Here is a 25730-nt window from a genome sequence, read left to right as displayed (position 1 = left end):
CTGAAGATGTAGCTGTCAATACGTTGCTGGGTGGCTCCAGCTTTGCAAGTTATCTGCTTGCTCCTAAGAAGCTCTGGTGATGGTTTTTGCAGCATTGGGGGAAGCATAAGGTGGAAGAGCCAACAGCAGCTGCTTGGTCATGGATCACACATACCTGGAGTAAGGTTGGTAGTCGTGAAATGGACAGAGTCTGGAACAAGAGGAAGAAGACGAACAGCAAGGATGCACTTTGTGGGAGTTCTGCAGTGACGGGACACTCACAGGAGAGTTCCCTTCCAGGTCAGAAATATGAAGCCATGGCCATCTGCAAGCTCGGCAACCTGCTCATTACCTGGAGTAGGAGGTTTCCAGATCCCAGAGCAATACCAGGCTGGTTCAGCATCTTCTTTCTCAGTCTGGAAAACCTCCTGCCAGTCTTCATCTGGCCTCGTCCTTGAGGCAGCCTCATGCTCCCATACTTCTTTCTTGGTCCCTCTCAGACTCTCCACGTTCATAAGGGCTCTGTTAGCTACAGTACAAGGACTGTGGGAAGCAAAATAAGTAACGAGAACTGTCAGAAATAAGTTTCTATGATTGTGCCTTTGTTTTGAGAATGCCTCAGCTCCTTGCTCTCGATCCATTGTTGCTGGGTATCCCAGGTGTGGTTTCTTCTGGCTCTCCTCTTAATCATCACCCCATGACCGTGACTTTTCCCAGGGACTGCCTGAATCTTTCACTCTCCAAGATGGGAACCAGGACCCCTGGCCAGTCTGGGCAGATTCGCCTGGCATGGTCAAGCTTTACAGTACTGAAATGCCACAGTGGTGAGATGCTGGTTTCAGCAACAGACAGTTGAAAATGGTCCGATGTTGGCTACAGATCAACATTTAAGCAGGGAGCATGATCAACGGGTAACAGAGGACGCAGAAGTAAGGAGATCAGGGCAGGATGCAAAGCAGTCTCTGAACTCCACTCACCAAACATACAAAACAGAGATACATACATACCAGCAGTAGTCTGTGATGTTACATAGCTCTGTAAACTTACCGTGTGACAGAGATGGTGGATATACATTATTTAGCCAGTCACTCCAGCCAGTTATCTCAAGCTGGTACAGCATTGACATAGGTCAATTCAGTATGTGTGAGCTAAGGACAGTAGACAAACACATCATGAACAGACAGACCTTCAGCTCTTACCAGATTAAGTGGTTCATTTAGCTAGCAGGTAATTCTTTAATGAAAACACTAGGAGTGCAGCCAGATCAAGTTTCTAAAGGCCAAAAAAAGAAGAATGTATTTGGAAGCTGCTGCCATAAAGTATCAAGCTGGATTTGCCCCAGGATTAAACAACATTTTGCTGCTGCAATTTTGGGTGATGGAGCAGCTCAAGCAAGCAGCTCCCTGATGCTGGTTTGTTTCCTTCTACTTGCAAAGACACAACATTCACCTCAGTGCTGCCCTGGTGCTTGTCCAAATAATGAAACTAGCTACTACATTTGCAGCTTAATCCCTGACTGAGGGAATGGGTAAATATTAGGCAGCCCTATAAAAACAGACCCACAGAAGAATAAAGGAGGGGAAGTGCTTGGCAAAAAAAAAAAAAAAAAAATTGAGGGTTAAAAATATATCACATGGGTTGGCAATGGCGTAGAAGGAGACAGACTGCAGACGGTGATCACCGCTACTACTAGTCAACGCTTGCTCGAGCTACCAAAGTCCTTCCTACAGCGCAGTTAATGGTAGCGCGCTGACAACACCACAGCGATCAACTGGCTGCAGGGTTTCCGTTCCCAGCACTCACAGCCAATACAATCCTGCTTCAGCTTTTGCAACTCTTAATGCTTTGTTAAAGCTTCAGCAACTGGAATCAAGTGATCGCTGCCGAATCTCAGCTTTCACTTCAAACAGATAAAGAAAATACGAAGCTTCTCGTCATCAGAGAAAAGCCTGATAAGATGAATTCCATAAGGTCAAAAGTCATGAGGATAAACAAAGAGAACCTAACCCAAGATAGGGTTAAAATATTGTGATTTTAAAAGCACACCTGATATTTTTGAAGGGTGTCCTTCATTTTCTGATTGTATTCCAGCAGGAGTACTTGGTGGAAAGATGGGACTGGCTGTAAAAAAGGAAGCATTCATTACCAAAAGTTGGCACAAAAGGCAGGAGGAACACATTTACATCAGCAGGGAAAGTAAAAAGCCAAAGCACTGCACAGACTACACAAAATGAAGAAAAAAATGTTACAAGGATGTAGGAGAAAGCAGGAGGGAGATTTTTTGTTTTCCTTCCTCTTGATCATTCTGTCTTCTACAAGAACCCTCTAGATCTGTCTTTGAACGCCGCTTTCACCTCCTTCTTCTAAGCCAGGCTTCCCCTAACACTGGGAGTTCAGCTGTACAAGCTGGAGACAAAAGGGGAAACCAAACACACAATAAAAACACGAGGACTGGCCAAACAAGGATTCTTAGAAGTAAGTATCACGTGGGCAAGGTCGGTCAGCACCCAAGCTACCAAGGTGAGAGGCTAGCCCTGCATTCCTCTTGCAGGGAGAGAGAGGGAGAGTGATTTTCTAACTCCATAGCGTGAAAGCTTCCTAAGCGAGCCGGGGGATTTACCCTGTTCCTTTCAACAGGCCGTGTGGCTTATTATCTCCATCAGCTTGGGTCAGCTTCTCATCTAGGTGAGGTCCGAGTAGATCCAACTCAGTCTTAGGAGAAAGGGAATTGTTCAGCCCTGTGCTTGGTGTGCTCCCGTTGTGCTGCAGGGTCAGCCCCAGTGCTCCCAGCAGCATCCCCACCATCGGGTGCTCAGCCCACCACCCCCCACCGCCATCCCTGTTTATCCTGGGGACTGCAAGTTCCATGTAGGTGTAACTTGGGCTATCTCCAGCAGTGGGGATGGTGAGGATGATACCCGGCTCCCCAGACTCCCTCCTTCAGCTTCCACTATTGGCCAGAGTTGGTGGCATGGCATTGGCTGCATGGACGCATCAGGGACATCACTGTGCCCGGCAGCGTGGCCCAGAGACCATCAGCTGCAAGATCTTTGATGCTGCTCCACGTCCTGGAGAGAGTTCTGCCAATTTAGCCTTAAAGAACAGCCATCCAGAGTCTGTCAGCTAACATGTCGCGAGGAACAAAACCAGCCTCTTGGAGGACTTTCTGAATATGTGAGCGCATTATTAAAAAACAAGACCAGAACAAACAAACAAAAAACCAAACCCAAAACTAAAACCAGCTCAGTGCTTAATGATCATATACCTGGAAAAAGAAATTTAAAATCAAACCCTCATCCCCTTGGCAGCCCATCCTGGCAGGAGTGACTCGATAGCTGCACCTATCACTCCAACCAGCAGACCCGGATAACGGTGGATGTTTGAGGGTGGGAAGCAGGCCTTCCCCGGCACTTGTAATCTGCTCACATCCAGAGGCATCTTAAGTCCTTTCTAAACACGTTGATACTGCCTGAAATTCACCAAAAAACCCCCCAGCCTTTGTTTGTGTTAACAGGATGAGAAAGTGCAAGGCTTCCTGTTATGTGTGTGACAGCTCGAGATAAGCGGAGACCGCTGGACAGGAAATACGCCCAACTTCTGCAGTGTGACTCGTCTGAAGCTTCGGAGCCCTTTTTAGATCGAAGCACCAACAGAATGAGACGGTGCTGGCCAGAAAATGGGGGACACGCTGGAGAAGAGCTCTGAGGAGCCCGAGATCTCTTTGGACAATGAGTGTTCAACGAAAATGGGGGACCTGGTGGAAGTCTCGAGTGGTGAAAAGGTCAAATTTGATGATACGGGACTGTCTCTGGTGCTCCAGAATGGCCTGGAGAACCTTCGGCTTGAAAATTCCCTTACAGACGTCATCCTGTGCGTGGACAGCAGGGAATTCTCCTGTCACCGAGTGGTCCTTGCTGCAGCAAGCAACTATTTCAGGTAAGGCATGTAAGAAACAAAACCAAGAAACGTACTTTGCTTCTGAGGCTTGACCTGTAGATCTCCAAGGAGTGTAAACTGTGTGCTAAACTCTGCGAATTTGCAGTGAGTCTGTAATTTCTGACACCTTTTGGCTCTTTCTTTAAAGTTGGAGACTTATAACTAAGGCAAGTGCCAAGCTGTGGATTTGCCGGAGTTCTGATACCAGCACTCAGCAAGTCCGCTGGAGGCACGCAGAGAAACGGAGAATGGCCGGCAGACAAGAGGATGACAAAAGGGTGTTTTAACCGAGTATCTGTAGCCCCTTGTATTGTCCCTTTGGGACTCAGTCAAAAAGCAGTATTTATGCAGATCATGCTGTATTTTTATTGAGAAAGGAGTAGGTTTGAGGAACCTGATAATTTTTCACGTTATCATTCTGAGGTAAAAATTTTACCATTTCACTCCCTCCTTCTGGTCCTCTTGAATTTTTCATTTTTTCAGTACTACAGCAGATAGTCTATCTGAGACTACTGGCCAGCAAGAACAAATTTTAGACACACAGAGGAACTCAGTATCAGTTTCAACACAGATTTCCCACTATCGTTTAGACAATCACATTTGCATGGCCGGGATTTTTTTTCTTTCTTTTTTTACTGCTAAAGTGGTCAGATGACTGAAAAGCTACAGAGGAAACATGAGAAAAAAGAACCTGTGACCACTTGTGACATGAGCAGAAAGCTAATTTTAATGGAGTTTAGTAAGCTTTGCTGGTAGTGCCTGGAAGAACAGTTCTGTTTTTATCACCTCATAATAGAGATTGTATCTGTGAATATACAGAGATAGGTATTATTTCTACAGGTAGACTACATAGATCACATGTGAAAATATACAACTAAAAGCAGAGATGCCCAAGTATTTCTTACCAGCATCGTGTGCAGGAAAGACAACAGATGCACAAATTAAAATAAGAATTACCATAATGTTACTTTGAAAAAAACCAATTCCTCTTCCACTAGGAGGAAAGGTGCTGCAATCAGAAGGGACCTCAATAGTTAAAAACAGACAGGGCAGTTTGCTGATAACTACTGCTGGCTGGTTTTCCCCTGAGCCCCAAGCAGCAGCGTGCCCATGGAAGGAAGGGGGACACCTGCCTGGAGGTCACCTCGTCCCAAGGCAATTGCAGACGTGTAGGGTCTGTCCCCCTGGGCACTCGTGTCTGGCCTGGCTTCCCATGGAGCTGAGATTTATTACATCCCGCTCTCTGCCCGCCCGTCAGTGCCTCTTGTCACAACTCTTTGGGTTAGTTTCTCTCAACTTTGGCAGAGGGTGGCAATCTCAAAACTGAAGCTCCCACAAATGTGATGGAAATCTGTAGCCAGGCAGAGGGGAGATGCTGGGAGCGGGACCCATGGTGCTCGGCTGGGTGACCAGCACCACGTCCTGGCCAGTGTCACACGGGTCCCCAGAGCCAGCCAAAGCACACGCTGCCCTTGCTCGGCCAGACACAAGCAGCCAGCACAGAGCTGAACCTCTGGAGAGGGACAGGAAATGTGTGAGAGGAATAGCAAGAGAGGACGGAGGGCTTGGGGAGGGGAAGCTGATTTTACTGTGAGGAGGGAAAGGAGGACACAAGTCTGCAGGGAACTGAGCTTCACTACTTCTGCTGCTCACAAGGCAGCTTGTTTCATCTTGCCATAATTCACCAGCAGCTGCATGCGCCCAACGAAAGAAGAAATTCTTAAATCACACTATTCCTGTGAGTACTTTCCATGCTACTAGAGGGCCTCAAGCACCCGTGCACAGGAGCAGAGCAAAGGCGCCCTGTGAGTCACGGGCTTCAGTCCCCTGCAACAGCATGTTACACAACCCCCTTCCTGAGCACTGGGTGCCACAATGCAAGCAATCTGCAGCAGCCGACTTAAACACCACTAAACAAAGTTATCAACTTCTAGTCCTTCCTTCGGCACTGCTTGAGAGCAGACTAGTACTTCTGACACCTCCTGCATCTATTGACATAAACCAATTAACTCTCCACTTCATCTGGGTGAAGGTAACAAAGCAGAGAAGAGAAATACAAACTGACCAAGGTGGACCAGTATTTCTTCACTCCTGCACTGCCCAAGGTAGTGGGAGAACGGGGCTGGGAGAGGTTGAAGCAATATTTTCCAGAGCATCCTCAAATTCCAGCATGGTTGTTTGAAGTCAGGTTCGTAATTCCAAGCACAAGCACTCCAGTGTGGGTGGGTGCTTAAAAAGTGCTTCACAAACTGCAACGCTTCATTTATTTAATGGAGATTTCTCCCTGTTTTTTCTAAATTTACCCATTTTTAGGTATATAAACTTGGTCTTGGGCCACTCACTTCAGATGTGCATTTCTTAGAGTAAATATTGGTTCAAGGACCTAGTTTAGAATTACACAGGGACATGAACCAGGGAAGCAGACAATTAAATTAGTAGCCACATCTGAAGGATTTAGAGCCCCAGAGAAAATAACCACACACCTCTCTGGGTAAGTACAGGCAAACTCAGAGGTTCAGAGGCAGCATTTTAATTTCCAGGAGAGAAGCTCAGCCTGATCAGTCCTGAGTGACGTCAGGGTCTCCCCTGCGGTTGGCACACAGGGCGGGAATGAGGTCCACTCCACCTGAGCAGAAGGATGGCCAGTACAGGACTCAGCCCTCCTGGTCACTGTGGCCCTATTCACCCCGCCGCTGTCTAGAGAGGAGTACAGGTGGCAGACCGCGGTGCTTTAGATGTGTGATTTCCGCAGGCTGCAGTCACGTTGCGTGAATCCTCACCCTATGAGATCGGGAGTGGATGGCAGCTCTAATGCAATTTTGCAGATTAGGAGAGAGATAGGGGAAAGCACTTCGACAAGATCCCTGTGCAAGGCTGGTTTCGGAGCAGCCTTGCAATGGTGTAATGCTGGGTATCTCCAGCTGACCTCCATCAAACACTCCGGCTTTGCGGGACAGAACTGAGAGCTCTCACCTCCCCAACAGGGATGTTAAATATAAGACCAGAGTCACCAGTTTAAGAGATAAAAGGAACAAGAACAGACAACACCTGCATCCTACAATGGCCTGTTTCTTGCCCAGATGAAGCATTCGGTGTCTATCAATCCTGTGCCGTTGAAACAGCTGTTTTGTACAAACCTCCCTCTCTGTGTTGAAACCCCATTCCTGGGAAGAAGTGGGTACCGAGGGCTCTTGTTTTCAAATGGCTACCTGCCTACATGCCCCAGATGTACAACATCTGAGATGGCCAAAAGGGAGAGAAGCAAAGGAGGATCCCAGTCTTGTGCTCACCAAAGTTAAGGAGCATTTTGTCTTAATGCCTTTCAAATACTCTGATTTCAGTGGCAGCAGAAACTGGACCATGGGGCAGAGCAGTGAATCAAAAACCTCTAATGAGCTGAATGAAGAGAAAATGAGAATATTGGCTGAACATCTTTTTCTGACAAGTGACTTCTCTGCCCACGTTTTCTGCTCAAAAGTTAGGTCTCTTTATCCAAAAGGCAGTTTGGTACACTGAGATAACTAATACCAGCTCTCTTGCTATAAAATCGCTGCTGAGGCAAGGAACAGGTAGCACTTAAAGCAAGGAACAGCTGTTATCTTCCATCCATTTGCCATTCATCACGCCTAATGGCTTTGCAATAAAAACTGTTAACATCTTCATTCCAGTAAGATGTGTCAGTCAGACAGCTTTATCCTGGCACCACTTTTACAAGAAAAGCATGGCCTAAGACTTAGGATCTCAAGCTATTTCCTAGGTTGCACTGTCCTGTTAACATCACACATGACTAACAAAGAAGGGCTGGGTATGCAGGGTAAACAGCACTTCTAATTACACTTTAGATCTGCACATGTTTTTCACCAACACAGTTACAAGTGGACTCATGTACTCCTAATCTGTTGATCCAGATTCCAAATGACGTGAAATCTCCCTCTCTGAATGCAGTGAACAAGATACAACTGATCAAACTTCTAAATAAAAGCAAAAGCATTGGAAGAAACACTTTAAATTATGAATTGAAAATGCAGATGAAGACGCATGTGTTTGCCTTGCAGCTATCGCAACACAAAGTGGATTTAAATAGCTCTTAGATAAATTTCTGATTTATATCCCACATGAAATATCAGACTAGTGCCAAAGTGTGATGGTCGCCTTTCAGATGTAGTAGTATCCACCAAAGGAGAGGTGGCATCAATGCGCACGCATCACTGTGCTTTCTGGCTAACAGTAGTTCCAATTCATGATATTCGATACTTTTCTAGCTGAGACATACCAACTCTACAATCCTACCAAAATTCAGCAGAGGAAAAGTTGTTCTCATAATTAGAAGCAAATTCTTAAGCCATTCCCTCCTGGCCCATCCCTGGTATTAATGGAGTCAAAGATATGTTGGGAAGCTCAGAGGCGAGGCTATCAGCCATGTGCATCTGGGCTGGCCCTCAGGGTTCAGCCTAAGCAGCGTTCAGCAGCTCCGAAGCAGCCGGGTATTGCCATTGCCAAGGGTTATAAAGTACATGTGCTAAGTGTTAATGAAGTATGCAGAATGCCAGTGGCTGGAGGTTTGGGCTTAATGAGCTGTACCAGAAACAGCAAGAGTCTGTAAGAAGCCATCAGGTGAGACATCCCAACCGCTCTGCAGCATCAGTCCAGACACACAGCACTTCCCAGAGAAGGTCCCAGCTGCCTTGTGCCGCCACGGAGCTCCAGGTCTATGGCAGAGTCCAGCTCTGGGGTACCCCCCGTGTGTGTATGCCTTATCAAACTCAGGAGTAAACAGGTATGAAAGCACCAAAAGGATTTTCCTTGTTACTTTGCTACAGGACTAATTGTAGTAAATATGAAGCAATCAGAGTATTCTGTGTTGAAATCTATATAGCCAAATGTTTTCAGAATGCCTCATGCTGGCTGGGATGCAGTAAAAGCTAAACATCTTTCTTTTCAGGGCCATGTTCTGCAATGATTTAAGAGAGAAATATGAAGAGAAGATCATACTTAAAGGAGTTGATGCAGAAACCATGAATATACTCCTGGACTACACTTACACCAGCAAGATGCTCATCACAAAGCAAAACGTACAGAAAGTCCTGGAAGCTGCCAGCCTCTTTCAGGTACAGATAAACACACTGATCCAGTCTTGTTGCTCTGGCAACACCATGTCTTACCCTGGTTAACACACTGCAAACTTACCTGATTTCACGCGTTCTGGAAGCATTTTGCTTTGTATATCCTTACATTGTGGTAAAAATGGCAGTTGCAGCCATGTAGTGGGAATGCTGCTGTGTTGGGAGCTGTGCAAACAGGCAAAGAGCCGGGCTCTGCCTCTGGAGCTGCTCCCATGTGCCGCCTGCCAGGCAGCAGGGTTGTGTTGGGGGGACAGTGCTCCCCAAGGTGCAGGTCAGTCCTCCAGCCCAAAAGAGCTGGTGGGTAACTTCATCTCTCCCTCTCCATTGCCTTGAGATGGAGGCTCACCAGCCAAAGTTAGCATCCTCCTTTGGAGGATTGTTGACGTAAAGGGTTTTAGTCACAACCGAGGGCTTGTGGGAAGTAAGACTTGAGCAGCGTTACTCAGCCTGTGGTCCGTGAGGTATTCACGTGTCCTGTAAATCACCTGTGAGGTCTACCAAATTGCAGTCCCTGGTACCGAGCTGTAAATTGCTAACAAATTGCAACCAGCATAACCTGCCAAGTGCCAATGTGTGTATGTGTGTCCAGTCTTTGCATTAAGAAAGGCGAGAAACACCTGACTCCATAATCATCATGGCTCATTATGAACTTCAGATTCTTGAATCTTACAAACATGGGAGATGTTGCTCTGAAATGAACCTGCGACTTTTGGGGTAATTGGAGCTGGTACTTGTTGTGGGGAGAGAAAGGAAAGTTGGCACAAAGTGCTCCCCCAGATAACTCAGAAAAGGTGATGTAGCTTTGATGGCACCTGGGGCCGGAGTGCAAGAACTTACTGACATTTTCAGGAGATCAGTACTGCAAATTGGTAGCACTCAGAGATTACTTTTGGTTCATTTTCAGGACACATTTCTGTGATCTCTTTGTTTTGTTCTGAACTGGTTTTCCTTAGGATCATTCCTCAGTTTTTACCTCTGAACCTATCAAAAGCATAAACTTATGAGTTCTCTTTCTCTTCCCTATTTGTCATTAAAATTAAGATTTAATTTACTTCCTAAGGCTGGTGCTTTAAGAAAACTGTCAAACACTGTTAGAGTAATGATAAAATCATGAGGGTGCTGTGAGCGAGAATAGTAAACTCCAAAAACCTAGAAAATCAGGAATGTTCTACTGAAAGCAGCAATCCCCAGTCTTACTACAACGATCTTGGATACTGTCAAGATTTATAAAGTCTTAAAGCCTCACAGTATACACAGTTGAGGTTTCTGGCTGAATACGTGTTTTGTGTAAAAAAGATTTAGTAACTATGAGCATTCTGCCAACTTGTCTCTGCTATTTATGCTGAAGAACAAACACAAACACTTGAAAGAGACAAATGTTTCATTTCAATATATCAACATCTGAAAAAGGTCAATGCTGCAATATATTGTAACATTTTTGTTTGGGAAATTCTTTGCTTTCCAACTAACGACATGAGAAAACGAAATTCGAAATAGAACTTTTTTATCTGACTAGCAACAATTTTTGGCAGTGCCTCTTTTCAATTCCTCAGATTTGACGAAGAACCAAAGAAGAAATAATTCGCACAGTTCCAGATATTTCAATATAGATACTCCACTTTTCTGTAGAAAGTATTTTTGAAAAAGTTTTACATAATTATGCATCCCCTTAGTCCCTTCCAATATGTTTTGACCAAAAGCATCTGCAAATGACAGCGGGGAGAGGTGGAAGATGAGAGGTGGAAGGCTATTCAGAGAGAGCAGGAGTCACTGCCGCAGCGTGCGTTGTGCACAATTCTCCTGGGGGAAGCAGGTGGAGGGTTTGGACAGGGAGCTGCTCAACAGCCAAGCCTCACCCTGAAGTGACCCAGACAAATTTTTTCCACCCAGGGCACAGTTGCAACATGAGTTAATAGTCACCTTCTCTGTCTGAGGTGGCAGCTGTCCAGCCACCACACTCACAAGGTTGGCGCCCACGCTGGATCCAGCCCAGCACCCCCTGCCACCAGCTCTGCCTGCGGAGCAGCCAACAAAGCAGCTCATCCTTTCGCCTCTTGGTAGGACCAGGATCTCAGCTGCTTCTCAACACTGTGGCAGAGAGCTCTGTTTCACCTGCAGTAATTCAACAACAGCCTTCAGACCTGCCTATGCCCCTCCTGCTCCCCCAGGAACCTGTGTATTGCCCCATACCCTCAGCATGGCTTGGGTGAGGGACCACATCAGCTGCTTTAGTGGGAGCAAAGAGATGGTAAGGGGGAAACAAGGTCCTGAGCAGATGTAAAAGGACCAGTATTGTGGTGAAGGGCTGTGATGACCACCGCCATGGAAATGCCAGCTGCAGTGGGAACAGTGGAGGATGCCCCTGAGCTGTGTGACTCTGCTCTCAGCAGAGCAGGGCTGCTCTGCCCCAGGGCACGGCTGAAGCACCACCAGCCTGGTGGCCCTACTGACTCCCAAAGCACCTCTCATCCACGTTAATCCACTTTTCATGAAAAAGACACTATAAGGAAAATACCTTGCCAATTATCTGAAGACCAACCTGTAGCCGCTTAGCATTAAAGGGCCAGGGTGGCTGGCGCAGGACATAGCTCATTACACCACAGCCACCGCGCAGTGCCAGCTGTGCCAGCTGTGCCAGCCAGGAGGACATGGTTTGCTAATGAAGGGCTCTGGGCAGCTCCGGGTCAGAGACATGTCCACGGGCTCAGAAAGCCACCAGCTCCCCAGAGAGCCACCCTGCAAGGGTCGCTGTGCCCCACATCACCCGGCTGGCTCCCTGCTGTGGGGCTCCTTGCCGTGGGGCTCCCTTGGGACGCAGGTGCCACTGTCGAGCTGGGACGTGCTGCCCCTTCAGCCACAGCAGAGCGGGTGGCCGAGGGCAGCGCAGCTGCAGGGTGCAGGATCTGACCCCAAGGTGCGCTGCATACAGAGAGGGATTATGAATAAGAGCCCTTTCAACCACTGTTCCTGTCCCTTTCTGGGGGTTATAGCAGGAGGCAGGGCTGCTGGCACTGCTTACGCTAGACAGTTCAATAAAAGCTGGGACAAGAGAGGACTTAAATGGAGAGAATAAATTTTATTATTCAGAGAGAAGGCCAAGTGGAGGCGGAGTACGCATATGGGATGTCTCTAGCAAGCAAGAACCTGGATTCAAAGGAGTATTAGGAGAAGGACCAGTTATTGAAGAAACTGTTCCCAGGGAACAGAGCTTTTAAAATGCCTGGGGTAGCATTAGGAGGGCACTCACAGAAGGGAAAGAAGAAAACTTAAGAGTTCCTCAAGAATAATGAGAGCAGGTGAAGCAAAGGCTCAGGGGAGTCTCCCTCCCGGCTGCTCTCCTGAGTCACCCGTCTCATGGGACTGACTGAAGCCTGCCCAGCAAATCTGGGGGAGTTTTGGGGGGAGTTTTGTCTCTAAATGAAGAGAGTGGTGGGGAGACAGTGCAGCATGGAGATGAGCAGCAGCCAGGGAAAGTCCTGCCTTGCTAAGCTCCCAAGCAGTCTGACCTCTCTGGTTAAGCCCTCGGTGGGGACCGTTTCTCACACCCACACCTCGCAGTTCCGCATTCATCTGGCCCCAAACACAGCTCCCCAGTGCGATCAGCAGTGCCTGCGTGGCCGTTAGACCCATGTGCACTGCCTGGGAGAAAACCTCTGGTGTCATCTCGTGAGTATCGCTCTTAGCAAGCCATGTATAAATAATTAGAGCGCTCTACAGCGGCTGGGCTGTAGGCTGGTGAGAACGTTGCTTTGGTGTCTATTCCCAGACTTGCAGATGACTTGATGAGTGACCTTGACAAATCCCAGATTTGTTTTTTTTGCATCTCATTACTTCCAGCTTTTAAAGGGCTAATGCTTAACCTGCCTCAGGTCTGAGGACTGCCCAGTGTTGGCAAAGTCCTTTCAGATCCTCAGGGAAATGCACTGGTGAGTTCAAAGTGTCAGCCTTGTGCTACCGCAGAGAACAGGCAACGTGAGTGTGGAGGCACCGAGGGGCTGCCGAGCTCTGCCGCGATGCCACAGCATGCCGCTGACGTATTCATATCACAACTGCAGCAACATACTCTGAGACCTCGCATACCCTTGTTCATCAGCCAGTTGCATTTCTCTAAACTCTTGACCACATCTGAATGTAAAACAGGAACCAGGTAGTCTGTACGCAGCGTCTGCGATCACTCAGCTCTGGTAAACAGCCTAAATGTGTCAATGTGACATTGCCGGGTCTGGAAGGTTCTACCCTAATTACTGAAACAAATCTACATATTACAGTGTTTAAAAATGTTTCGCTTCCTCTTAGCCCCTAGATTACTGTTGTGTAACTTTCCCCAGTGGGACAGAATGAGTTTAAATGGTTTGCTTGCTGATGCTGGATGGAAAAAGGACCCAAAAAGGATGGACAGAAATGCACAGCATCGGTTCTGAACCATCTTTCTGTATGTCACTGTTTGCACTGCTCAGTGGCAAAATCAACACGAAATACTGATGCCGTGCCCACATCTGAAATACCAGAGGTGACAGAAAGACCAGGATGAAGCGCTATAACTTACCCATTCTACCCCAAACTGGTCCCCAATTCCTGAATAATCACCAGTAACCCAGCTCACATAACAGTTCATGGCAAATGCCCCGCAGACATCTGTGGTCCAGGACCTGCACATTTGGGACCCTCAGGTGGGGCCACTGTGCAAAGGAAACTAATGAGAGTAGTTGTGATGCCCTGTTGAACACAAACGTGGGAAGTTATTTGATTAAGCAGACTCTCTGTGTAAAAAGCACATCTATGTCTTTTTGAACCAATGGTGATGACAAGGAAAACAAAGGTCACTAAAACCTCCGAAGGCAACAGCAGATGCTTGCCAGACAACCCTGGCTGTCAGGCAACTCAAAGATTTGCTGACGGTCAATCTCTTCGCACCACATCCCCAGTAGAGGACAGCACGCCCAGTATACCCATACACTCCGGGGGGGCTGCACTTTGCCCAAACCTCTGACACCCTAGCACTGGTTTTCCACCACTTTTGCAAGGCCTCAGACACACTTGGAATTGGGGTGGTGGGAGCATAAATACAGAGAGTGGAGCTACGTGCACTCCAAAACCAGACTCCCTTCTAGTTGATCTGAGCTGACATACCAGATGAAGCAGGGCAGGCACATCTAAAGCCTGGGGACCTTATCTGTGCTTTGTAACTCCACGTTAGCTAGTGCTTTGAAATCTCATGGAGGTAAGGGGAATGGTAGAAACCCCTTTTACTTTTGTGAAACAAATACAATTCAAAAAACTCCATAGCTCTCTGCGATACAGTAAAACAAGTAACTGCTCTGTGCTTACACATGCTTTTTTGTCCACAGTTCCTTCGCATGGTAGATGCTTGTGCCAGTTTTCTCACCGAAGCCCTCCAGCCGGAGAACTGCGTTGGCATCCTGAGGCTGGCTGACGCCCACTCCCTGCAGAGCCTGAAACAACAAGTGCAGAACTACATTATCCAGAACTTCACCCAGGTCCTCAACTACGAGGAGTTCCTGGAGCTGCCGGCCGACATTCTCTGCAGCACGCTGAAGAGCGATGACCTCTACGTCACGGAAGAGGCACAGGTGTTCGAAACTGTAATGAACTGGGTTCGTTACAAGGAGTCGGAAAGGTTTCCTCTCCTGCCATATGTGCTGGAGAATGTTCGTCTGCCTCTCTTGGACCCTTGGTATTTTGTAGAGACTGTTGAAGCCGATCAACTCATTAGACAGTGTCCAGATGTTTTTCCTTTGCTCCAGGAAGCAAGGATGTACCATCTGTCAGGCAATGAGGTGAGTAAAAAAGGAAGGTACTTGCCGCTCTCTCTAAATGTCTCATGCTTCTGCTCAAAAATCCCATCAGAAGGAGCAGCACCATGAGACAGAAAAAGGTATGCGCAGCGAAGTTTCACTAACTGGTGCTACTGAAAAGTCAAGGTGTGCCTTACTAGTTATCTTGCTTATTTAGAGAGCTTGGAAATTGTTGGTACCTTGTTTTAACACAAAGCGTAAAACTTCCTGTATGTGAACATCTGAGCTCGACCCTTCGTACACACACTTGCGCAGCTAAACAAAGAACCCAGGTGACTTCTCTAGTAAAAAGGCAAATGGTGTTACTCCTGAGACCTCACCCTCTTAGCTAATATTTCAAGCCTAAGAAAGGAAGAATAATTTTCCCACTAAACTGCTGCAGTCTGTAATGACTCTTTCAAATCTGAATATGTAACACCTCCATTCATTACTTATGGGGGGAAACCTTTCAGAAAGAGAGAACCCCCCTGAAGAAGACAGTCTCTTCCCAGAGGAGACATCTGTCTATCTTCCTCATTTGCAGAGGTCCCTGCACCCAGAGAGACAGGTTCATCCTGATGCCCAGTCGAGTCCTGTCCTGCCTGCTCAAGGTAGGCTGTGGTGGATTTCCCATTCTTCAGTTGCCCATCCTCTTTGGAAAGTTAGGTATCAGCCACATCTCCTGGCCCAACATGTGGGCTAGAGGGGAGAGCAACCAGAGGTCAGATTTCACAACAGGACCAAAGTTACATGAGCATGTGAGGAAACCTGTGTGCCTTCTCAGCCGTAGAGTCTGAGGAAGGCAGGAGGCCCTAGGAGCATGTTGCGGATCCATCGCCAACAGTGGATGTGTCACTGGCAGGGGGCGAGAGACCAAGGGCTCTTTGTGCTGGTGGCTTCGTAAGATGGTACACAACAAGCCGGGGCAGTGCTGGCCAGTCTGGCGGGAACTCCTCAAGGAAGCTTTGCCTCACTCAGCCGTGCCACCAGGTCCATCTGGGACAGACAAAGGGAGTGTTGCACAGAGTCGAACACTCATTAGCTCATTTTCAAAGGGGCCGCCGACAGAGGCAGCCCTGAAAGCCACCCTCCGCAGGGCTAATGCCTAGCGGCGGTGACAGGTAGGTTAAAAACAGGATTCTGAAAACTGGCAAGTTCTGGGACAGATATTTTTTTTTAAATTGCCTAATAATTTGCTAAACGTAGGGAAAATACAAAATTTAGGTCTGTGTAAATAATATATTTTCAATATAGATAAATTATGCCGATTTATAGAAACATATTAAAAGGAGTTTAGAAAGAGAAGTAAAACTGTAAGCAAGCTGGCTACTGCCACAGAATTGAACCTGCGGGTCTGCAGACCGCTTCTCTGGGGCATGCAGAAGGTAACAACTGCAATCCCATCCGCACCAGATGTAAGGTTGCTGCAGAGCAGTGCAGACCTCTCCCAGCCGACTTTGAGGGCCTGCAAATTGGCAAATGGCCTGTGATATGGAAGAAGCAGAGGAACAACTTTATGTGCTCCCCATACCTTTTACAATGCATTTCTTCCAGTATGAAAAACCGGGGCAGCGGGGGGGGATAAAGAAGGTTATTCCTTCTGTCCTTCAGCATAGTGCCAGTGTACCTTGGGACACTCACGCACTTATTTCCACTTGCTTGTAAGTATTTCCTCCAGGCAGAACAGAATTTTCCAAGCACTCCCCACATTCTTTGCTCCTGGTGAACATCTACGTGGGAGGTGACTTTTTGCAGTGTCCCTAAGACAAAGACCTGGTCAATAAACTGAGCCAACACGCGGTAAATTAGAGCTAAGCACATTTCAGATCCTGGTGCTGGCTTTAAGTAAATCTTCTGGTTTTATCTTAAAATTAAGGCTTATAAACAAAGAAATCAATTTTAAAACCCCACAGTAGAGAATTGCTATTGCTTTGATGCTTTAACATATCTTTTCAGGACAAATAATGACAGCGGTTATTTTCTGCTAGTGCTAACTGCAGCCTTGCTCTCTCCAAGCTCCCCAGGGCATACACAGCCTTCAGGGCCCTCCTACCTTGCCCTCACCCTGTCAGCCCAAATAAAACCTGTCCTCTTCAGCTGCCTCACATGCACCCAGCCTTGTCACTAGTGCTCACCTTTGTAGCTCTTAGTGCCACCCTCGGAATTCCCAGGAGGATCTGAAAGGATCCTCATGGGTAGGCAAAGGCAACCGAGTCCAGTGTTGGAGCAATCCTGCTGAAAGAAGGACAGAGCAACCTCTGCTGAACGCTTCTAGGATGCTTTCCAGGCTTTCATCTTAAAGAGCATTTGATAATTGGTTCAGCTGATGTAAGCCAGTAGTGATTTACAAAACAGGTAATCAGAAAAAGTTCACCAGATCTTTCTGTATCTGTAGGTGTAAGTGCCCTGTGTACTCACTCTGTCTTGCTTGCATTTAGATTATTACAGAAAGAACCAAGCCCAGGATGCACGAGTTCCAGTCTGAGGTGTTTATGATCATAGGGGGCTGTACAAAAGATGAGAAGTTTGTAGCAGAAGTGACTTGCCTGGATCCTTTGAGGCGAAGCCGCTTGGAAGTAGCAAAATTACCCATCACAGAGCAGGAGACGGAGAATGAGAATAAAAAATGGGTGGAGTTTGCATGCATTACGCTAAAAAATGAAGTCTACATATCGGGTAAGGAACGTGACATTGGGAATCGAAGAGGGGAGCTGAGGGTTCTCACATTTATTTCCAGCTTTTATCATGAGAATGCTTGAGGCAACTTGAGTAGAATTAAGCACTACAGGTATTCCTAATGCTTTGGCTTTGAACAGGCTGCAGAAAGTGCTGGATGCGTGAGGATATTGCCTGGCCCTGGCAAGAGTTTTAGCACAGGATTCCTTTTCAAACAATATTCATCCATATGCATGGCTACTTTTGTGCGTATGCTCAGTGACTGTGCCCATGGAAGGGCCTTTGAGAACAGCTTACCAAACATAAAATGAAGAAGAATTCCTCCAGCATCTTCTTATAATAAGTCCATTTGCAGCTCCGCATGCATAAGCAAAAGTCCACCAGAATCTGGCTCGTTCTGCAAGGATCAGTCAAGGACCTGCAGGGAACTGTCACCACCACCTGTCTGCTACCTGAAAACTGCACTTTCAGGGACACTTCAGCACATCAGACAGGACTCAGAAGTGCCCGCTCGCTAACGGCGATATTAAATGTCAAAGCCAGGTGAAACCCACGGCCCAGACACACAGCGTGGGTCTGAACATACCGTTTGCAGGCCCTCATCCAGAGAGCTTCAGGAGGCACATTTAACTTCCCACACAAATACAGCTGAGCTACATGTAGGGGTCTCATCCTGGAGCTACGGAGTTTTTACTTTGACAGTCAAAAGGGTGAAAGTCAAGCTCACTAGTCAGTGTGACAGCTGGTTTTGATGGCCTGTCAAAAACAAGTTTCATGATCTTGCTCTGCTTTTCAAAGGAAAAGTGATAGCAAGCTTGTAATCACTGTCACGTTACAGACGACGATACAGAGCAGTGTCTCCATGTGTAGGACACTTTTTCCTGCAAAATCATCCACCACATTCTGTGCTCACTTAAGACAGGAGAGAAGAAAGGAGGAGGGAGAGCTAAAGCGTGAATGCTTTGCTTAAGTATGAATAGTGGTCCATTGCATTTATTCAACTATCTTCCATTGCATTCTCTCTTTTGGGAATCCACAGCTTTTTATTACCTCATTCCAACGTAAAGTTTATTAAATCTTTATCCTGGGGTAAAAATTAGATTATTCCTTTCCTGGTTACAAATAAAGGAGATTTTTCCTTTCAGCCCACCATAGGGAATTTCTTTTAACTCTGGCAGCAGGCCCTCTGCTAAAGCTTGGCTGTAGAGGAGAGCTGAAGTCAAACATCCCTCTAGATTACATCCCTCACACCCTCACACCCTTGAGTTGAGAGGTCTCTTTTCCATTTGCTTTTAATCTCTTCCCCTTCCCTCTTTTTCAAGGTCACAGGCTTTTTGCTTCCTCTTATTCCTGACATCTTTTCCAGTGTCTCTTCTCCGCTTTTCTTTTATGTTCTATGTAGGCTGTCTCCTCCCCTGCTGTGGTGAGTCTAAACTGGCTTTCCTCTTGCTGCTTTTCTCACAGGTCCTGTTTCTTCCTTCTCTGCTCACTTTCATGTATCTTTTACTCCCTCCCTCTGTTCCTTCTTAGCTTTTCTCCTAGCTCCTTTTCACCATTCCCACCGAAATAAAGGGCTGAGTGGAACAAAGTCGTTAGTAGTTTCTTTCCAGCTAACCAAATTATTAGTGCCTCAATCCCAATTGAACAACTGCCTCCTCCTTGTGTGTCCTTCTACTCTTGTTTTCTTTCTTTTAGCTCCTGTGACTCGGTTCTTTTCTAACTTGACTTGCACCTTTCCTAACTTGACCTCTGCTCCCACGTGCACATTTCCCTCAGTATCTTGGTACAGTTTGGAGTCTTCCCTGCTCTTTTAGCATCTGAACAATAGGAAAGTCCTTTGCATGAGATAATGACTACTTTTAGATCACCACGGCCCCAAAAAGTTTAAATGCTTTGACTGGATGGACTGAAATACTGCATTTGTAGTGTAATGAAAAATGACATGAATTATCACTCACCATTCTGTTACTTTTACTAACTTAGTTACAATTTGCCCTCAAATTAGAAAGAACTGTGGTCTAGAGGAAGAACAGAAATAAAATAAACCTCCAGTTCTCTCAAAAATCCCTCCCTGTCCCCTGATGGGCAGCAAATTCACCCGCCCCATCCAGCTCTGGCTCCTACGGGAGTTCCAGCCTGTGCAGGAGAGAAGGGCTGGTGTAAAAGGGGAATTTCGAGGGAGGGTAAGGGAACACCTGCAGCCTCACAGCCCCTTTGTAACCATGAATGCTGCATTCAGGCCCTTCAGCCACTTCAGCTATTTGAGCGCAAATAAAATTCAACACATACATGTGAAAAATACCGAGACAAAAGCATTACAAACGACTCTTTCTAGCATGCTAATTATCTCCTATTCAATCTGCTATTTGGCCCAGAGATGAGCTCCATCAGTTTGCGGTGATCTGGCTGCAGTACAGAATACCAATGAAGGCAGACACTTTCTCAATGGAATATGAATTCTCTTTTCAGTATATTCACCAGTGAAGCAAATGTTTAATCAGATTGCAGATGATGGAAAAAGCTCTCAGTCTGTAAATGTGGTTTCAGGCTTAACTAGATCCGTGGGTATTGCAGTTGCACCAAAAAAAAACCGCAAACAAAAGTGCTTGTTTAAAACACTGCTCACTGCTTTAGCATGAGTAAAGATTCACTTGCAAGTCAGCTCTAGAATGAGTTTGCTGAGTCCAATTCAGATCTTTGACTTATAAATATGAAGCAAATCCAAGCCAGTAGAGAAAGAGACCAGAGGGAGAGGTACAAAAATGAGATCCCAGCCATATGATCCCAAGGCTCATTAGTAAAACCTGTGAGATGCCACGCAGGACTGCTGTTGATAGGAGTTCAGGGTCAGGTCTTTAGTTTTGCGATGTAAATCCCTGGGCGGGCTGACTGGATCCACCCTGTGCAAATGAGCCATTCCCCAGCACAGGCCTGGCTTTCGAGGGGTTTGGCACCACCAACGGCAGCGTCCTCCACTATTTTATTTAAATCATGTTTATTTGTAATTTCCCAGCATCTTGCGATGCCCCGGTGGCGCACAAAAAACTCCTGCAGGTCATCATGTTATGTGTAGCTGGTCATTCACTCAGTCTGAAAATGAAAGTGGTTGAGGTCTGGGAAAGTGAGCAACAGTGATTTAGATTTACTGAATATTTGGCTGTACAACTTGTGCAGTTTCCCTCACTATTAAGCAAATTAAATGCAGAAATTTTCTTCTTGTATAACAGGGCTGGGCCATTGGTGCAGGTAATTAAGAATAATGACCAATGATTTATTTTCTGAGAAAGCATTTTAAAATTTAATCATACTGGAGATTTGGAGTAAATACAACCCATGCTATCGTATTTACACGTGTCATGTACACTGCAGGTGGCAAAGAAACAAAGCATGATGTCTGGAAATACAACGCCTCTATCAACAAATGGATACAAATCGAGTATCTAAATATTGGGCGATGGAGGCATAAAATGGCTGTGCTGGGTGGTAAAGTCTATGTCATTGGAGGGTTTGATGGCATGCAGAGAATCAACAGCATGGAAGCCTACGATCCCTTTCATAACTGCTGGTCAGAGGTAAGATACCGCATCACATAACATTTTACTAATTTGGAACATTTTAATCAGAAAATGTTAGGGCTTTGAATCATAAAAATGAACAAGACAGGACCTAGTACAATTCTTTGAAGTATTTCTGGTCTGTAAAGACCCTAAATATTATTTTCTATAGAAATGTGTATCCTTCAGAAAGTAAAAATCACAGGATTGCCTGCCAGCCATTGCCTGTGAGACATCTAATGGCTAATTTTCCTTTTCTTAGCTGGCTTTTAAAGCTAGTAGTTCATAAATCAGTAAGAGCACAGTACACATCAACCAGAGCACAGGCTGAAAACTACTGCTCTGATACATAACAGATAATGTATATATCAACCTGTGCATTATATATGGTATGGGTTATACATTTAAGTTGAAAGTATAGGTTTCAAGGTAAACAGGATGGAAAAAAAACCAGTTCTAACTGTAATTCAAGCAATGAGAGGAGAGTATTAGGCAGAAATTAATGAGATTAGGCATCATAATGGCAGACACAAACTCTAGTTTTTATATTATACAATGGCATGCAGAGGAATCTAACAATTACAGCTGCAAGTAGGAAGACCAGTATGAACAAGTTTCTTGTGTTTTTTCAATGCAAGTAACTACGTAAAGGAGATTTGGGGCATTTCTGACATTTCCTAGCTTTTCAATTGTTGACAATATAATTTTAAAACCAGCATTTGAACAGAGCATATTTTTATCAAGGGCTTTACACAGTCTTACGAAAAAGCCGAAACATACTTCTCCCTTACCCCTAGAAATGTCATCTTCGGAACCCTACTGATCATCTTAAAAGGGACATCTGACTTAAAATTCAGCAGGCTCCCACCCCGTAGGCATTGGCCTGACTACTTGAAATCAAAACAGTTACTAATGAGTTCTTACGGTCACACAGGCTGCTCCCCTCATGGTCAACGTAAGCTCCTTTGCAGCAGCAAGCTACAAGAAGAAACTCTACGTGATCGGGGGAGGACCCAACGGGAAGCTGGCAACGGACAAGACCCAGTGCTATGACCCTGCCACCAACACGTGGAGCCTGAGGGCTCCCATGCCGGTAGAAGCCAAGTGCATCAACGCTGCAAGTTTCCGTGATCACATTTATGTTGTGGGTAGGTGAAGCATTAATGTTCCTTCTTGTCTAGATGTATCAGAGCTTGTTTCTGTGTGTTAGTTTTACCCACACACTCTGTGGAGTATAATCAAATGGTCAGATGGCTCTTCCCATTGAGCTTAGGGAGAGATGGGAATCCAGCACATTCACAAACACAAGTAAAGAGTCATCAATTCAAACTCCCTGTTAGTGTGGTAGGTATCCTGGGAAGCTGGAGCCCAGAGACAACTTAAAGCCATCCAAAGGTGGGTTCATAGTGACAAGGGCATGACCTCATGGCTATATCATGTCCCCTCTCCTCTCCAGGGACACTACACAGATTTATGTGGGGATATGAGTACGAGGAGCAGGTCATGGCAGCAGAGCTACTGATACCCAAAGATCTAGACCTCTTCACTAGATCCTTCTTGGGGTTAATTCAGTCAGTTGCCAGAACTGGAAGCAAAGATGGAAGAACAAGAGTTTAATGGTGGTGAGCTGAACTGTGGAGGGAGGAGGGAGCCTGCACACATCTTCAGATAGTGCTGGAAAAAACAAAAGAAGGAAAGAGGAACATTTGTTTCCAAAACAGAAGCTCTGAAGAGTACCTGTCCTCAGCCGTGGCACAGAAAGCTTCTCACGTGTAGTATAATTGATATGGTGCTACAGGCTGGCGCAGAGCCAGGCTATCACCAAACAGTAAATGGTCTTCTGAAGGGAGATTTATAATGTGCATGTACACACACACACATATATATGCATGCACCGTGTGTGTATGTAAATACCTTGTGCTTCTCCTCAGCACAGGGACTGACATCACCCTCTTCATACAAGATGAGAGACAGAAAGAGAAGGCATGACTGATGGGGTAGCTGAAACAACCCCCCCATAAAATTTGACACAATACTCCAGTTATGTTCATTCAGCATCTTTCACCAGTAAACCTACTGTTTCCCTGTCTGAGAAACAAATCTAGTTCAATTGGATAGAAATCAGCCCCACTTGAGCTTTAAAAGATAAAAGAGCATCCGAAGCAATCAAATTGCCCAGACTGATGAACTACCAACCACCAGATGAATCACTATAAATAACAACGTGTATGTTTTCAGTCTGCTCCAACTGGAAATAAAACTTGTTTAAGTCACCCCACAGCGACTTGATCATCTCTGAAATACTAGATTAGTATTGCCAAAACCAATATTTATTATAACTACCATGGATAAATGCTCACTTTGACAACACGTAGGATCACAGGCATTGCTGCAACTCATCAATAAGACCATGGCTTCAAGGTTTCCCCAGCCCTATTCTATACAGTTGAAGACAGGCCCAGACCCTGCAAATTTCAGAAAAAAACCCATTCAGCTGTTGGTAGTCTCAGGAGGGAATATATTTCCATAGCATTTTTTGGGTACTAAGGTATTGACCATTTTTCAAAAGAAAAGGACCCTGCAAAATTGTAAAAGGTTCACAGAAAGTTTCGAGAATGACTGCAGATTTGGGGAAGATGGAGAAACTAAGGTCACCCTCTGTTGAGCTGACCCATTAGAAGATTATGAGTTCAGTCTGACAAACCCTTAAAGAAGGGATGGGCTTTTCAAAACAGCCAGCTACAGGAAGAAGAAGGTTTAATGGGCAGATGGACACGGACGTTAGAGGGGTCAGTGAAGAAATCAGGCACCCATTTCTAATAGTGACAGCTTACCACACCTAGTCCTTTACCATCTAAGCTCTTCTAAACAATATTGTATTCTTGATTGTATTTTTCTAAAGTTGTGTCCTTAGCTGAAGCAGCAGGTATGAGAAAGGTCTGTTGCTGGGTTCACTGTGGTCACACTGCATGACCACAGCAGTTTGCTTTGGCCTTAGATTCCACATCCTCATGAACAATAAGTGGCCTTCTGCAGATCTGGCTTTCAAAACAATAAAGTATCCTGTGACCTTGTTTTTTCTTAACTTTGGCACATAAATCATTCTTACCAATGTCAGGAATGGAGCCTTGTTGAAGTGGGTGGTTTAGTTAAAATCTCTTACAGGAATGGCCAGTGCAAACTGATATCCCTTTCCTCTCCAGGTGGGGCCATGAAAGCACTCTACTCCTACAGCCCCCAGGAAGACACGTGGTGCCTGGTGACGCAGTTCACCCATGAGAGAGCCAGTTGTGGGATTTCTCCTTGCAACAACAAGCTGTTTATCACCGGGGGCCGAGATGAAAAGAACGAAGTCATTGCGACAGTGCTGTGCTGGGACCCTGAAACTCAGAAGCTGACCGAAGAGTGTGTCCTGCCTCGGGGGGTGTCTCATCATGGGAGCGTTACCCTCAGGAAGTCTTACACACACATCCGCAGGATTGTGCCCGGGGCAGTTTCTGTCTGACCGTAGAACTGCAAAGAAACCCAGCACCTCTGTGTTCCTGTGGCATAGGCTGCAGTGATGATGTTTTTTAGCTGTGGTCAGCAATGGATGGAAATATCACCACTGGGGTCCTCTGGGGAGTATCTGTATATATGCTCAGTCCTTGCATTTCCTCTGTACAGTATATCCTTAAATTATCTTAATTCCTTCCCTGCACAGAAAAACAAAGGGACCAGCTGTAGTTTACTCCGGCCAACACAATACCTCTAATCAGGAAAAGAAATGTGATGTGCATGTGGGAATTTTACTTCCCAGAAAAATGCTTGAACTGGCTCAGCCCGGTCCTGAAGTTTGTTCAACTATTTATTGTGTTAAGTTGGATTTGCAGCACCTACTAGTGAAAAAGAGAAGATGCTTTTTGGAATGAAAGATTTGTAACTTTGGTGAAACGTAACATAATTTTCCCCAAAGCTGTGCTTTTTTCCAGTGGTTGGCACATTAGATAAAGTTAAAACTGGTTTGTTAGTTAGTTTGTTAGTTTGTTTGTTTGCTCAGAGACAGTTTGTTGTTTTTTCAGTTCTGCGTGACCAAAGAAATCTATCTCAGTTTGCAAACCTTGCTGTAGTTCCCAAGACTGCACAGGCTGCAAATATAAACAAACGCTAATCTAGTTCCACTGAACATCATTGTAGCTGTTTCCTAATAAAGCAGCCCAAATCCTGATTTCCCTTTTGTTCTATTCTGGGATGGTTTACCGTCCTGCCTGAAGGGTTTTTCCTCTCAGTGTTGCTGCACGCAAGCGGAGGTTGGTGCCCGAGCGCTGCCATCCCCAGCGCCAGCCCCGCTGGGTGGCAGTGCTCTCCCAGGATTTTTCTCACAGGTTTTGATTTCCTGGAATGCAAACGGACAAAACAGTCTGCTGGAGAGAAAAACAGTTCCAGGTACTGTTCCCAGCCTGATTCCTGGGACCATCACACGCTGTACCAGAAGGGGCAAACGTTCAACAGGCCAGGAGGGCCTGAGTCTCGAGTTCCAGCATCTGGGTCAGCTGTAGAGAAAGCAAAATAAACACTGACGAGGTCGCGCCTGGGACGCTCTGGGACACTCTTGGCCAAAGGCTGGGAACATATTCCCGTCCCTCCTCCCCTGCCTAGTTGCTGGAAAGAGCCAACTCACCATTAAA

General features: G+C 46.0%; 1 protein-coding gene across 1 annotated transcript; it reads left to right on the top strand.

Moving 5' to 3' along the window:
- The first annotated feature begins 3602 nt into the window (after window positions 1–3602).
- Window positions 3603–25223, top strand: KLHL6 (kelch like family member 6). The gene is made up of 7 exons (XM_065639978.1): window positions 3603–3915; window positions 8858–9023; window positions 14387–14836; window positions 17272–17509; window positions 20879–21081; window positions 21998–22211; window positions 24267–25223. Exons 1-7 carry the CDS (start codon window positions 3656–3658, stop codon window positions 24566–24568), a joined length of 1833 nt encoding a protein of 610 aa, XP_065496050.1. The 5' UTR covers window positions 3603–3655; the 3' UTR covers window positions 24569–25223.
- The last annotated feature ends 507 nt before the right edge of the window (window positions 25224–25730 follow it).

The sequence above is a fragment of the Caloenas nicobarica genome, chromosome 8 (assembly GCF_036013445.1).
Source record: "Caloenas nicobarica isolate bCalNic1 chromosome 8, bCalNic1.hap1, whole genome shotgun sequence".
Classification (NCBI taxonomy): Eukaryota; Metazoa; Chordata; class Aves; order Columbiformes; family Columbidae; genus Caloenas; species Caloenas nicobarica.
This window is presented reverse-complemented; position numbering and strand designations above follow the sequence as displayed.

Coding starts and splice junctions, on each gene's coding strand:
- KLHL6 (XM_065639978.1), top strand. CDS start 3,656: ATGGGGGACACGCTGGAGAAGAGCTCTGAGGAGCCCGAGATCTCTTTG. Junction 3,916..8,857: donor GCAGCAAGCAACTATTTCAG/GTAAGGCATGTA, acceptor CTTTCTTTTCAG/GGCCATGTTCTGCAATGATT. Junction 17,510..20,878: donor AAATGAAGTCTACATATCGG/GTAAGGAACGTG, acceptor TGTACACTGCAG/GTGGCAAAGAAACAAAGCAT.